The 12,587-nt window shown below is 37.5% G+C and overlaps 1 protein-coding gene across 2 annotated transcripts in view; it reads right to left on the reverse strand.

The window, feature by feature from the left end:
• Positions 1 to 590: 590 nt before the first annotated feature.
• Positions 591 to 12,587, reverse strand: part of LOC124555413 (leucine-rich melanocyte differentiation-associated protein-like) — a 42,857-nt gene continuing 30,860 nt past the window's right edge. Inside the window, exons 5-6 of one of the 2 annotated variants that reach the window (XM_047129314.1) lie at positions 5,628 to 5,712; positions 591 to 3,506 (exon numbers count right to left, since the gene is read on the reverse strand). In XM_047129314.1, coding sequence (XP_046985270.1) covers positions 3,427 to 3,506; positions 5,628 to 5,712 — 165 coding nt within the window. In that variant the 3' untranslated portion in view covers positions 591 to 3,426. The remainder of the gene's footprint in view (positions 3,507 to 5,627; positions 5,713 to 12,587) is intronic. The other variant, XR_006968549.1, reaches the window with a different exon arrangement.

A 12,587-nucleotide genomic window follows, 5' to 3' on the forward strand; every position in this document is an offset into this window, starting at 1 on the left:
TAGGTTCTCTCTAATCTTAGACTACTCACTGGATAGTTTCAAGTTATATATGCACACTGTGGTGTTCTTCACTGCACAGTTTCAAGTTACCTATCCTCCCCAATCAGTGTCCCTCAGTGTACACCATAAGGTTACATTCAGACACATTTTCACACATATGCAAATATGTACACAAAAGGAGAACATCATCCTTCTCCCCCACACATGAGCGTGTGCACACATACCTTCAGTACTGCCTACATACTTTCAGAGTCAGTTATATTTTACGAAAAAATTACTAACTATTGCACTGAATACAAATATTATTCTTTCCCAGCTTATGCTGCTAACAGTCCATGCCTCTGGATTTGAACTGAATTAGTTTCATTATTTTTCCAGTTTTGGAACATAATATGTATACCATCATTTCCACTGCTTCAGTAGAAAAACATCTATGTACTGTAAGTAGAAAGTTTCAAGGCTGTTTAGTCTTCAGACGACACTGTTTCAGTTACAATAAAACTACCCAGTATTGAATGAAAAAGGCAGCAAGGAAGCCCTATAACAGCAAGAAATACACTGAAGATCATCTAAAATGTAGAGACGACTGTTAACTATATTTATTTACAAAATCTCGTATACAATACAAATTCTGTTACGTATAAAAGAGTTATACACACAAAGGCCTTAATAGAATAACATGATTCATATGAGAGAAGCATTTGTACATGTTTCAGATCTTTGTTGGTGACATCACAGTTGTTAGATATACCACTCAGTTTATTACAATAATAAAATATTTTTCTACAAAAGTATCAAGAGATATTTCACAATATCAACCACTGAAAACAAACATGAGTACCTTCTTACCATCACGTTATTAAAGAGTATCACTTCTCACATGAGATTCTTAATATTGCAGTAAAGCTCATACAGGATTAGTCTATCTTGGTCAAATTTATTTCTGACATGAAACTGGCACAACGTTAAGGCACAACTTTTATTTTTGCACATGACTATTCCACTTTTGCAATTTTTAAGATCAACTTATAATGGTAGTAGCAATTGTAGTAAATAATAACAATGGCAAAGTTTATTAAGAATATGTTTCTTCTCTAGCTTTTGTCCAGTTTATCTCTAAGATGAGACTTGAACTGACAGTTATGAAATTAACAATTCCTACGCAATTTTATTGTGTTACGAATGACCACAGTTTTCATCATTTCTTCTTCTTTTTATCACTTGCCAATACAGTTGTCTCAAAAATTAGGATGACTAACTTTATCATCATCATTAGCTTCCACTTTTCTTTAGGACACATGTTTAACATGTACTCAATCTACTTGGTCAATTGTTGCACAATTCGTTTTGGAAACAGATCTAATGACACAAACAAACTGTATATTTTAGTGAAAAAGGAAGTGGTATTAAATTTGTATTTGATTCAGAAGTTCTCTCCATCAAGTGGAAGATTAGTTAACAATTGCACCAAATTAAAATGGCCATAGACATCAGAACCCAATTTACAGCTAGAAGTTTATAACTTGTCAATTATAAAATGACAATGGCTATATTTCATGTTAATGTCAATTCTAACTATATCACAAAACTTATTTTCTGTGCTGCTGCTAGATTACGTTTTCCACTTAATATAGAAACAATAGTTCCAAGGCACCCAAATAATAACAATGTAAATTCCATCATATCTGTAAACTAGATCTGACATATGCATCTACAGAGTCCTATGGCGTGTAGTGGAAGTAATGAACATGTAATGGATTCACATATTGTGAAAACGTATTAGCGTCAGCTACTTGTGACAAAAATAAAAGTTTGTGCTGGACTGGGACTCGAACCTGGATTTCCCACTTGACACTAGCAACTGCCTTAACCACTCTGGTTATCCGAACGTGCCCCCAGTGCTGGTCCAAACATCAGATTCAGCTATTCAATCATGCCCCCAGTACCGATCTGAACCTCGGATAGCCAAGGTTTGGACCGGCAATGAGGGCATGCTCGGACAGCCGAAGTGATTAAGGCAACTGCTGATGACAAGTGGGAAATCTGGATTCGAGTCCCCATCGAGCACAAATTTTCATTTGTTACAAGTTGCCGAAGCTAATACATATTCATGATATGTTAATCCATTTCATAATTCCCACAGCTGCAAATCATCAAAGACGGTGTCTGTTCGTTCAGACATGCATGCATGTCTGAAGGACATTGTATTTTAATAAATGCAGTTACTGCAGAAACGCAGACACTGTTGCCATTAATAATTAACAGATATTAATTTCATATCATTGGAAATCTAAGAAAGGCTTGCAGAGGTAACCTCATGTCAGAATAACAGAAAATATTCACTAACACCTGTTCTTTTTACTGTTGTAATGTATCAGTGCCTACCTCAATTACACTGGATTACAGGGCACTAGGCATCAAGGGAATGTAATTCCTTTTGTGGAGCTTTTATTTCAATGCAATTCTGTCACAGGATGACAAACTGAGGTGTTTAACAGACTAACAAAATTGACAAATTTCACTTCTTTTATGATGAAGTTGAACAAACATTTACAGTTACAGCAGAACTCTACTGAAAAATCATTGAAACATGCCCTGTGCCTGTAATTGCAGATGTGGTGATTTCTAATACCACTAATATGGTGGCATGGTGCGTAGTGCCACAATAAGCAGTGACTACTTTTCTCAATGTATCCAGGTGGTTTCATTTCCTACTTTGGGAATTCCTTTCTTTTTGTCTATCTGCAGCAGTAAATATTTCACACTAGGTTGGTAAATATGAGGTAGCTGAAAAAATATATATAAACAGGATATAAAATGACATACCACATCATGTCATGGTTAGTTTGAGCAATGTGTGCAACATAAAAGTGTACTCTCATAGTGTGCCAATATACAAGAAATGTACTTCACACATGTATGCCACAGAATGTAAGCTAGTAACTGGATTTTCTTTTTGATACATTGGAGATAAGCTCTCATTTACAATTAAAATAAGTTCTGTAAAACATACTGATGACCACTATGCTCCGTCCAGCAAGAAAAAATATGGGAAAGGCACAACAAAAAAACTGTTACACATAATTGCTTTTGGGCAAAGCATTCTTCAGCAAAGAAAACACACATACACATTTACACAAGCAAGTCCGTGTTTTCTTTGCTGGAAAAGGCTTTAGCCAAAAGCTGTGATGTGTAACAATCTTTTTGTTCTGCCTGACTACAATTCAATGGGCCATCTTTACAGTGAGGAGCAATCTATCCTTTTCCTAATATTGTTAATATTCCAGCCTGGAGTTTCCACTGTTTGATTATGCTATGGTAAAGTAACTTAATGATTATGAGAGAAGTGCAAGGAGAGAAGGCAAAATAATGACAATACCACATTAAATTTACAGTGGCACCAGCTGCATGTCTTGCTTCAATTTCTTAAAGGTCATTATTCTTAATGAAACGATTCCCTTCAGAGTGTTTCCCAGAGTAGCGATACCGACATTTACCATATGCACCTGAAAAAAGGAAACACTAAGTATTTACTTTCTGAGACTAATTATGATTATAAAATATGTTTCAATGTCTCATATTAACATGCAGTTCAATAAACAAATAGCAATTTGAATGTAGTGCACAAATTTTTAGAACTACAAATTAGAACTACTGTTCCTTTTAGGGACTGGCTCTGTAGCTAATCAATATATTAATTTTTGTACTGGTGAAATAAACTGCATTTTTATAAGACCCTGAGAATTTTAAAAAGAATGCAGTTGTTTTTCATATAATTTTCAGAAGCAACCAATGCTGTTTTAAAGCTTTCCACAAGACATTTTCCATGAAACAGCCATTTTGGATTGCTTTAGCTGCTGTTTGTTAAGGTGACATGTCTTAAATGGTTGGAGGATGTGTGACAATGGAATTCTAAGTCAGTCCATGAGGCACAATTGGTTGGTGTAATTATTAGTGCACAGCAAACAAAATGACAAAATTTAGGGATATGTACAGACTAGCACAGAGTTTTAAATTGAACACATAATCCTTTCCCAGCAGCTCTCTCTCTCTCTCTGGGAGGTGAGAATGCTTCATTAAGGTTTGCTAACCACCTGTCCTACATTCACATGTTGCTTCTGTTGTGGCAAAACCAAATAGTACATGCGCTGTAGAAATTATGACCAAGCTCAACAGGAAAGTGACTTATGGAGCCCTGTCTGTTGCGTCCCAAATGTAGTGTGTTGACTCAACTTGTGTTTTTTGCACAAAATTCGACAAGATACACTTAAGACATTACTTAAGTGACCCCTATCTAGTAAGGCACATCCTCATACCATGACAGTAATACAATATGCTCTATAACTTCTACTCTCAGCCTCATCAAGAATTTGTGGCACCGCAGAAATGTACTAGTACTGCGATTTCCACCCATTCTGAACAGGTTTCAGCACCCAGAATGGTTGTTTATTGACCGTGCCATATTTAACTTTGGACAGTCATGGGAAATTTGTCACACAATTAATCGACATGGTAACATGTATCAGTATCCCTATTTAACTGTGTTCAACTTCATAGAGACTGGTCCCATGTGAGTTTCCTTAGTCTATGAAACACAAAAACTGTCTACAGTAAATTGTGCTGTAGAACTGCAGCTCAGCACAGGTCCAGATGTCTAGGTGATTCACAGGTGGTAAAGAAGATTGGAGGCAGACAGTTCCCAAAACATATGTTCTCCATCTCTGTCATCTCGACACACTGATTAGCAGCTGGATATAACGATCTTTAAAGTACCTTTGATTGACAGAACAATGACTGCCAGAGACATCTAGCTACTGTACATACTAATTAGCTGATCTCTTGCTGGGAGTGGTACTATGTTCCTTTGGTATGTTTATCATTGACACTGGTTTATCTGTGAGTATGTTTCTGGTATTAAGCTGACTGTCTCTGATGAAATGACAGTTGTATGTCCTTAGATATGATGACATGCAAAACACATTGTGTGTTCACAACCGCTGTTCAGAACCAACAGGTACAATAAGCTGCACATGCCAATTGTCGCGGTGGGGGGGATACTAATCTGGAGGAATCTGGCAAGTGATTTTTACATCTGTGTGGTCATCAGTCCTGTCACCAGAAGATATCTGAACCCTTTTCAGAACCCAATCTGACAATGCACATCTCCACACCACTTGTTCAATGTAGCATGCTCTGTATCTTCCACTTGGGCTGTCTAAGCAATTAAATCTCCGCCCCATCAAGCATACATGGGACAGCAGAGCTGTCATTGATGTCTATTAGCTCACTGGCCCATAATGACCACTACCCAGTTACACCAAAATGAAATAAAAGCCTTTGTTTCTGTAGCACAAACACACATTCAACACCACAAAAACACATCACACGAAATATTAGATTCTTGTGTGGTCTCATACACTGGTCCTACTCATTATCAAGGGCTATAGCAACTAATCTCTTTCTGGAAGACTGGACTTTGCTTTATTAATGAAACTAAAGTGTGAGAAGTCTATGCACAATACCATAATTCTAAAATAGCCAAAAACATGCTGTATATTTTAATAAAAATAATCTTGCAACACTATTTCTATGGAGAAATTAATATGACATTCTGAATTTTTATTCACCTTGATGATCTCCAATACTTCGCTTAGAACCTGGTAGTGGTGTGTACTTGGAATTGAAGGTTGCATGCGAGTCATCTCTACCTTCCTGCAGAATTGACAAAAACGAAAGTACTGTATAAATATTTTTCGCAACACCTTTTGCTGTAATAGTTCATTACTTTCTACACAAAATACAAGAGCCGATAGTGGTAGTCTTGTAAATCACTACTGATTAGTTAAATTACCTCAACAATCCATTTAAATGTCTTAATTATAAACTATTCCTCATTCATGCAAAAATCCCTTGATTTCTCTTTTATTATAACATTGCTGTTGTTATCCTCAAAGTGATAAAAAAGGAAGGAACGAAGGAAGGTAGATTAGAGATTAATGTCCCATCAACAGTACAGTCATTACGGATGGAGCACTAGCACAGATTATGAAAGGATGGGGAATGAAATCGTCCATGCACTTTTTAAAGGAACCATCTCAGCATTTGCCTGAAGTGATTTAGAGAAATTGTGGAAAACCTAAATATGGATGGCTGGAATTTGAACTGTCGTCCTCCCGAATGTGAGCCCACTGTACTAGCCACTGCGCCACCTTGCTCAGTCACAAAGTGACAGTTTGTAACAAGTGTAACAGAAAAAGTTTGTTACAAAATTTATTTATGAAACCTTGGTGCAGAATTAGTAATCATACTTTACAGGACCACAGATTGTGATTTAAGATTTGCTCCCTTTGCTGCAAGTCAATAGAATTTATTACAATATGTCAATTGATTGTGTTTTCTACATTACACACACATTGTACAGTAGATGGTGGATTACATTTTTTGCATGATACACAATGCAAAATCAGTTTTTCATGTCCACTATATTCTTCACTATATCCAAAAGATACAGGTTGTACATGGGCTGTTAATACAGCAATGCAACAAAACAGAAATTGGAAAGGGAAAAAAAGGACAACAAATCGGTACAACTACCACTTTCGGCAACACATTTTGCTGTCATTATCCATTAATTTCTGTATCAAAATATCAAAAGCTTGCAGTAATAGCCAATTTTAATAGTCTTATAAATTACATATGATACAGTAAATTCTCTCTACAATCCATTTTACAAACAAGGTACAGAGTGAGGTGGTTTAGTGTTAAGGAACTAGACCCTGCATTTCGGACAGTGTGGCTCAAACTTCAAATCCAACCATCCAGATTATGTTTTATGTGCTTTAGGTAAGTAGCTAAGGTGAATGCTGGCATGGTTTTGCTGAACGTGCTACAGCTGACTTCCTGTTTCATCCTTTAAGAATCCAACCCGAGCTTCTTAATTTTCTCATAAAAACACTTTTGTCAAAATTTCTGTAATGTATTTACACGTTTTATATTATTATATCAAACAACCATATGTTACATCAAGAAGTAACTAAAAGCAATAGAGTGTATTTCATAATAATGCCATAGTTGCTATTTCTTTCAGCCATATGCTGAAAACAGTCTTTAACACTTGAACCCTTGTTTCTTTGGTGTTATTTTTTGAAAATTCATGCAGGTCAGCCCCATGTGTAAAATATAAGTAATGGAGTAAACTGTTAGCTTTTAATGCCCAAATAACTGAAGGGAATGCAGCTGCATGACATTGCTGACAGCTGCAGGTGGGTTTTTACGATGTCACTTAGTTGCATTCCCAAGTTATTTGAACATTGTATATGTCGGGAGAAACTGAGGTCTCACATGTTTGTTCTTTACATGGTATATAAAAAATGTTATGTAATCTTATAACACATCCTATAATATTATAACTAGCAGAAGGAACAGGCAACTCTGTCTTATTTTTAATTCTCTGAAATGAATTTCATGTGACTTGGTGCTCACTCTTGTAGTGATAAAAATAGTAACACTCTTCCTCTTTTAGTAAATAGGATCTGGCTGTGCATTTGAAATATTTTTTTTCATCCTACCAGGGATTTACAGTTAATTGTTACGTTTGAAAAAATTCTTCTGTGAGTGACATGTGACACCAAAGTGACAATAATAAAGCAACTAGGAAAAGATCTTGATCTAACTTATAAAATGAACCTGTAGGTTAAGTGGAAACTGTTAAAGGCAAAAAGTGGTACTAAGAAGCTGTTTTGAAGCCTCCATTTAAGATCTTACATTATGCAGTTTTTGGAGGCACAATATACCACAGTGTGATGTATGCACTCAGTAGGACAGCAACCAACACATACAGTGGTGCAGACAACTATCCACAATGTCACATAGCAATAAGTGTTATAAAACCTGATATGGAGCCGCGGGGGAAGGAGCATGTTTAGGATTGCAGCATATTGACTCTGACAGGGAGTCAGACATCGATCTGCTGTCAAAGTGATGCAATACTTAGCACAAATATCACATGAGATGTGACCGTGGTAGATGTAACGCACTTTACAACCAGTGCTAGTGTGGCTACAAGCCAATTGCTGCTGTTTTATGAGGCTTTGTGTCTTGTGCCATACAAATATTAATACCACAACCCTGCTGTCCAATGGATTTCTTTGGAAATTGTTTCCAATTTGTTTGTTTATTCACTATTGATGCGGCATTCTCTTCAGATCAGCGCTCACTTTGTGAATCTCATCACTTGTGAAGCAACTGCTACATGTCACCACAGCTGGACTGTAACAACTATCTTAACAGACCTTAGTATCTGGCATCAGGACACTATACAAAGGCATGTAATGTGGAACTACAACATTGTATATTACTCCCAGTACCAACGTTAGTCGATCTCAAAGCCTGGCTGATCATTACCCAAAGTCAACTACAGAACTGGACCCACTCGGTACACATGAAATATACAGCTCCCAACGCACAGCAGTCAATGGTTGGGAGGAGCACACAAAATTAGTCACAGCTTCAAGTAAACGAGGTCAATACAGGTGGAGCACAAGAACAGATTATGGAAGGATGGGGAAGGAGATTGGCTATGCCCTTTCAAAGGAACCATTCTGCCATTTGCCTGAAGCGATTTGGGGAAATCACAGAAAACCTAAATCAGAACGGCCAGATGCAGGTTTGAACCATCGTCCTCCCAATTGCGAGTACAGTGTGCTAATCACTGCCTCACTTCTTGCACAAATGAGGTTCATTAGAGTGACATCTACATAATATTCCGTCATGAAAGATTAGCATGTGACATAGGTGTGTCTTTATGGAAAATGAGGACTGAGCATGAACCTTTTCAGTGACACATACTGTGCAGCAGGTGAGGGACTAAAGTTCCTGATAATGGTTTCAATGTCGTCTGGTAACAGATAGTGTAGTGGCATAACTACCGGAGCACTATCTATGTCTACTATTCAATAGGGAATGCTGACAGCAAGACGGCTCAGGGTAGTGCAAATGCCTGAAGCAAGCTGGCAACCATGTCACAGAAACACACCCTTGCTTCCTACCGTCAACTGAGCAAGTTTGAAGGGGGTCAAATTGTGGCCTTCCGAGTTGCACGATGGTCCTTATGGAGAATTACCACACCAGTTGCATGTGCTGTGTCAATTGTGCAACAATGCTGGCATGACTAGTAATGTGAATATTCTCACACCTGTAGATGAGGTTCTGGATGTCCATGCAGAACAGAAAGCCACCAGGATTATTGTATTGAGATCATACACCTACCACAGCACAGATGTGTCAACCAAATTTTTGTGAACCAGTTATTCGCAGTGGGACTATGGGCACGTACACCTCTAGCCTGTCTTCCACTCATGCAACAACATTGAAGTGCATGGCTTGACTGGTGCCATCAGAGGATCACTTGGAGGACGGAATGGCTTGGCGTGATTTTCAGCGATGAAAGCAAATTCTGTATGCATGCAAGTGACGGTCATTTGTGGGTATGATGTACACCTGGTGAGCCCTGTCTCATGGAGTGCATTCATCCAAGCAACCTCGAGGTCTGGGGTGCGATAAGCTACAACTTTCGTTCACTTTGGTATTCCTGGAGAGGACACAAGCCAGCACTTGGTACATACAGGATGCTGTTAGACCATTTCTTCTGCTGTTCTTGCAAAAGGAATGTTGTGTGTTGTTCTAACAGGATAAGGCTTGCCCACACACTGCCCGTTAAGCTCAATGTGCTCTGGAAGACATGCAGCAACTTCTCTGGTCAACATGATCTCCAGAGTTGTCTCCAATCAAGCACATATGAGATATGATGGGACAAGAAATGACTCGTGTGACTCATCAACCAAAAACTCTTACAGAACTACATGAACAGCATGAGCAGGCATGGCATAACATATCCCAGGATAGTAGTCACCATCTGTATGATTGACTGGATGCCAGAGTCAGTGCCTGCATTACTGCCTGTGGAGGCCACACCACATACTAATTATAGTGTTTCAGCATGGCTCGATACCTAGTACCTAAGAACTGCTTGTGCTATTGATCTGTAATCATTTCATGTACTCCATATGCATTGTTGCAGCAATAAATCTTGAATGAAATGGAAATGTTGCAAAGGGTGTACTATTTCTTTCCAACAGCATATATGTTATTTTAAGAAATGGTTATTATATGTTTCATATTGTGTTACCCATATTAATTGTTTTAGAGATTATGTCCTGTAATCACATATGTTGCAAAGTGTGCACAGCTATCTTGTACATCATTGAATATTCTGTGGTAGGAGATTTTCTTCCTGCTACCTACGGATTTTTGGTGCTAAACTTGCTTTGCAAGTACATCAAAGTGGATCCCCAATATGAGGGCCACATGCATGCAAAACATGAAGTTATTGTTGTTTTACTGAGAGTGCATTCTGGTTGGCAAAGTGCTACAGTTAATTAAAGATGATTTATGAAGCCTAAATGACTGCAGCAGAATGAAAATTTGAAACGAGTAATCAAGGATTTCTTTATCTAGGAAAGTATATTTGTGACAATGAATAAGATTTTTGTAAACTGTTTTTAAATTATTAAGTATGGTCTCCCTTATAAAGGTTTTAGGTATGTTCAAATTGTAACAGTACTGTGCCTCATTTAGTACATGATGTTGTCTGTATTCTCTACGATAAATATCTATAACGTAATAATCTATCGAGTTATTTCATAATAAGTGACAATATGTATGGGCATACAATGCATGCTGTCATAGCTGGTATTTACATCCTTGGCAATTTTTGTTATACAAGCATTAGGCCATGGTCTAAGGCATGTTTCTGTACCAAACATGTCATCTCCTAATGCTGCAGGCATCACAGAAACTATACAGTTGCAGGTAGCATATTAAAACTTAAACAAGCTCAGCAAGCCGAACTGCTTGATGGAGTTATATGTTTTAAGACTCAGTTTCCTGGAATGAGGTTTGGCATTCAAGTAACTGAGAGGAAATTTTGGTAAAAGATTGTACTGTAATAGTGCTGATTGAATTTTCAAATTGCATTATGTGTTTATTAACGAATCTGCCAACAGGTGCAGTACATACATTTGGCAACTAGTTTCGAACCAGCTGGTTCAAGTACATACATTTGGCAACTAGTTTCGAACCAGCTGGTTCATTTTTCAAGCCTGGCCTACTGTGGATGTACAGTTAACAATAAACGTAAAAATGGCAATACGTGCTTTATAAAATGATCTCAGAATGAGTTTGATTTTTACGTGCTAAGAGGCACATGTGGATTGTGACAGTCATTCTGCGAACATTTTATAAACCATGTATTGCCATTTTGATGTTTATTATTAAGATTAGGCACCTTCAGTGCAGCCTCATTTGGCCAGGCTTGAAAATGAAAAAGTTGGTTATAAACTGCTCACCAAACATATGAACTGCAACTGTTGACAGACTCGTTAATAAATGCTTCATGGAATAGTAAAAAAGATGCTGGTTCCACGTCAATAAAATGTTGAAACTGAAGTTTAAAACTCTATCATAATTGACATTTAGCACTGACCCTGCAAATACTTGTCACAGAATATGCCCTGTAATCCTGGTTTATCAGGTTCAAACTTGTTATGCATTTTGGCATTCATTTGTATTAGTAAATGAATAAACACAGACTTGTTTGCTACAGTAGTTATTCTCTGCAGCAATCTGATAAGTATTTACTATTAAAAACAGTCTTTATCACGATTCATTTATCAGGTGACCGGTTTCGACCACTACTGTGGTCATCTTCAGACCATTGTGTAGGAACCTCTTTCTGTTGGAGAGAGTGATTCTCCAACAGAAATAGGTTCCTACTCAATGGTCTGAAGATGACCACAGTAGTGGTCGAAACCAGTCACCTGATAAATAAATAGTGATCAAGACTGTTTTTAATAGTAAATATTTGTAAGACATTAATCACTGCCTTTCCCATAATGTATTCAAAAGTAATCTGATAAATGACATTAATGATTCAATGTTTAGAGTTATTTATCATCATTAATCAGTTTACATGGCCTCATTTCTTGACTCACTTCGTAAGTAACTGAATCTTCAAGTAGACCTTCCCATGCATAGCAATCTTCAGCTCTTCCTAATATAATCTGAAGAGATACACTGGTAATTTTCTTTGCTTGACCCAGCCATCCACTTGCTGCTCTTCGTAATGGCTTTCTGCTTTCAATTTTACCTTGCAAGATGCCTTCTCTTCTCAAAATATGCCCAATTAACTGAAAGTATCTTTGACTGGCACAAAATGATTAACTTCTTGTGATTCTATGTTCTTCTACAATGGAAGAAACAGTTTTTCTTTCTCGCTATCATACAGATGTAATGTCTTCCACCAACACTGCATCTCAAAGCCATTACTTCAGCCTTTGTCACTAGCTTTCAAGGCCAGGGCTTGCAGCCATACAAGTGATACCAGCAAGCACATCTTTGTTGTTCTGGATATTGCACAGTTCTGTCAGAACTTAATGAGTTAAACCATTGCTGCTTGGCCAAAGATGATTTATTATTTTATTTCCTTAGCACACTTTCCAGTGTCCTAGTTATACACAATCATTCTCTAC

Source organism: Schistocerca americana, chromosome X (assembly GCF_021461395.2).
Source record: "Schistocerca americana isolate TAMUIC-IGC-003095 chromosome X, iqSchAmer2.1, whole genome shotgun sequence".
Classification (NCBI taxonomy): Eukaryota; Metazoa; Arthropoda; class Insecta; order Orthoptera; family Acrididae; genus Schistocerca; species Schistocerca americana.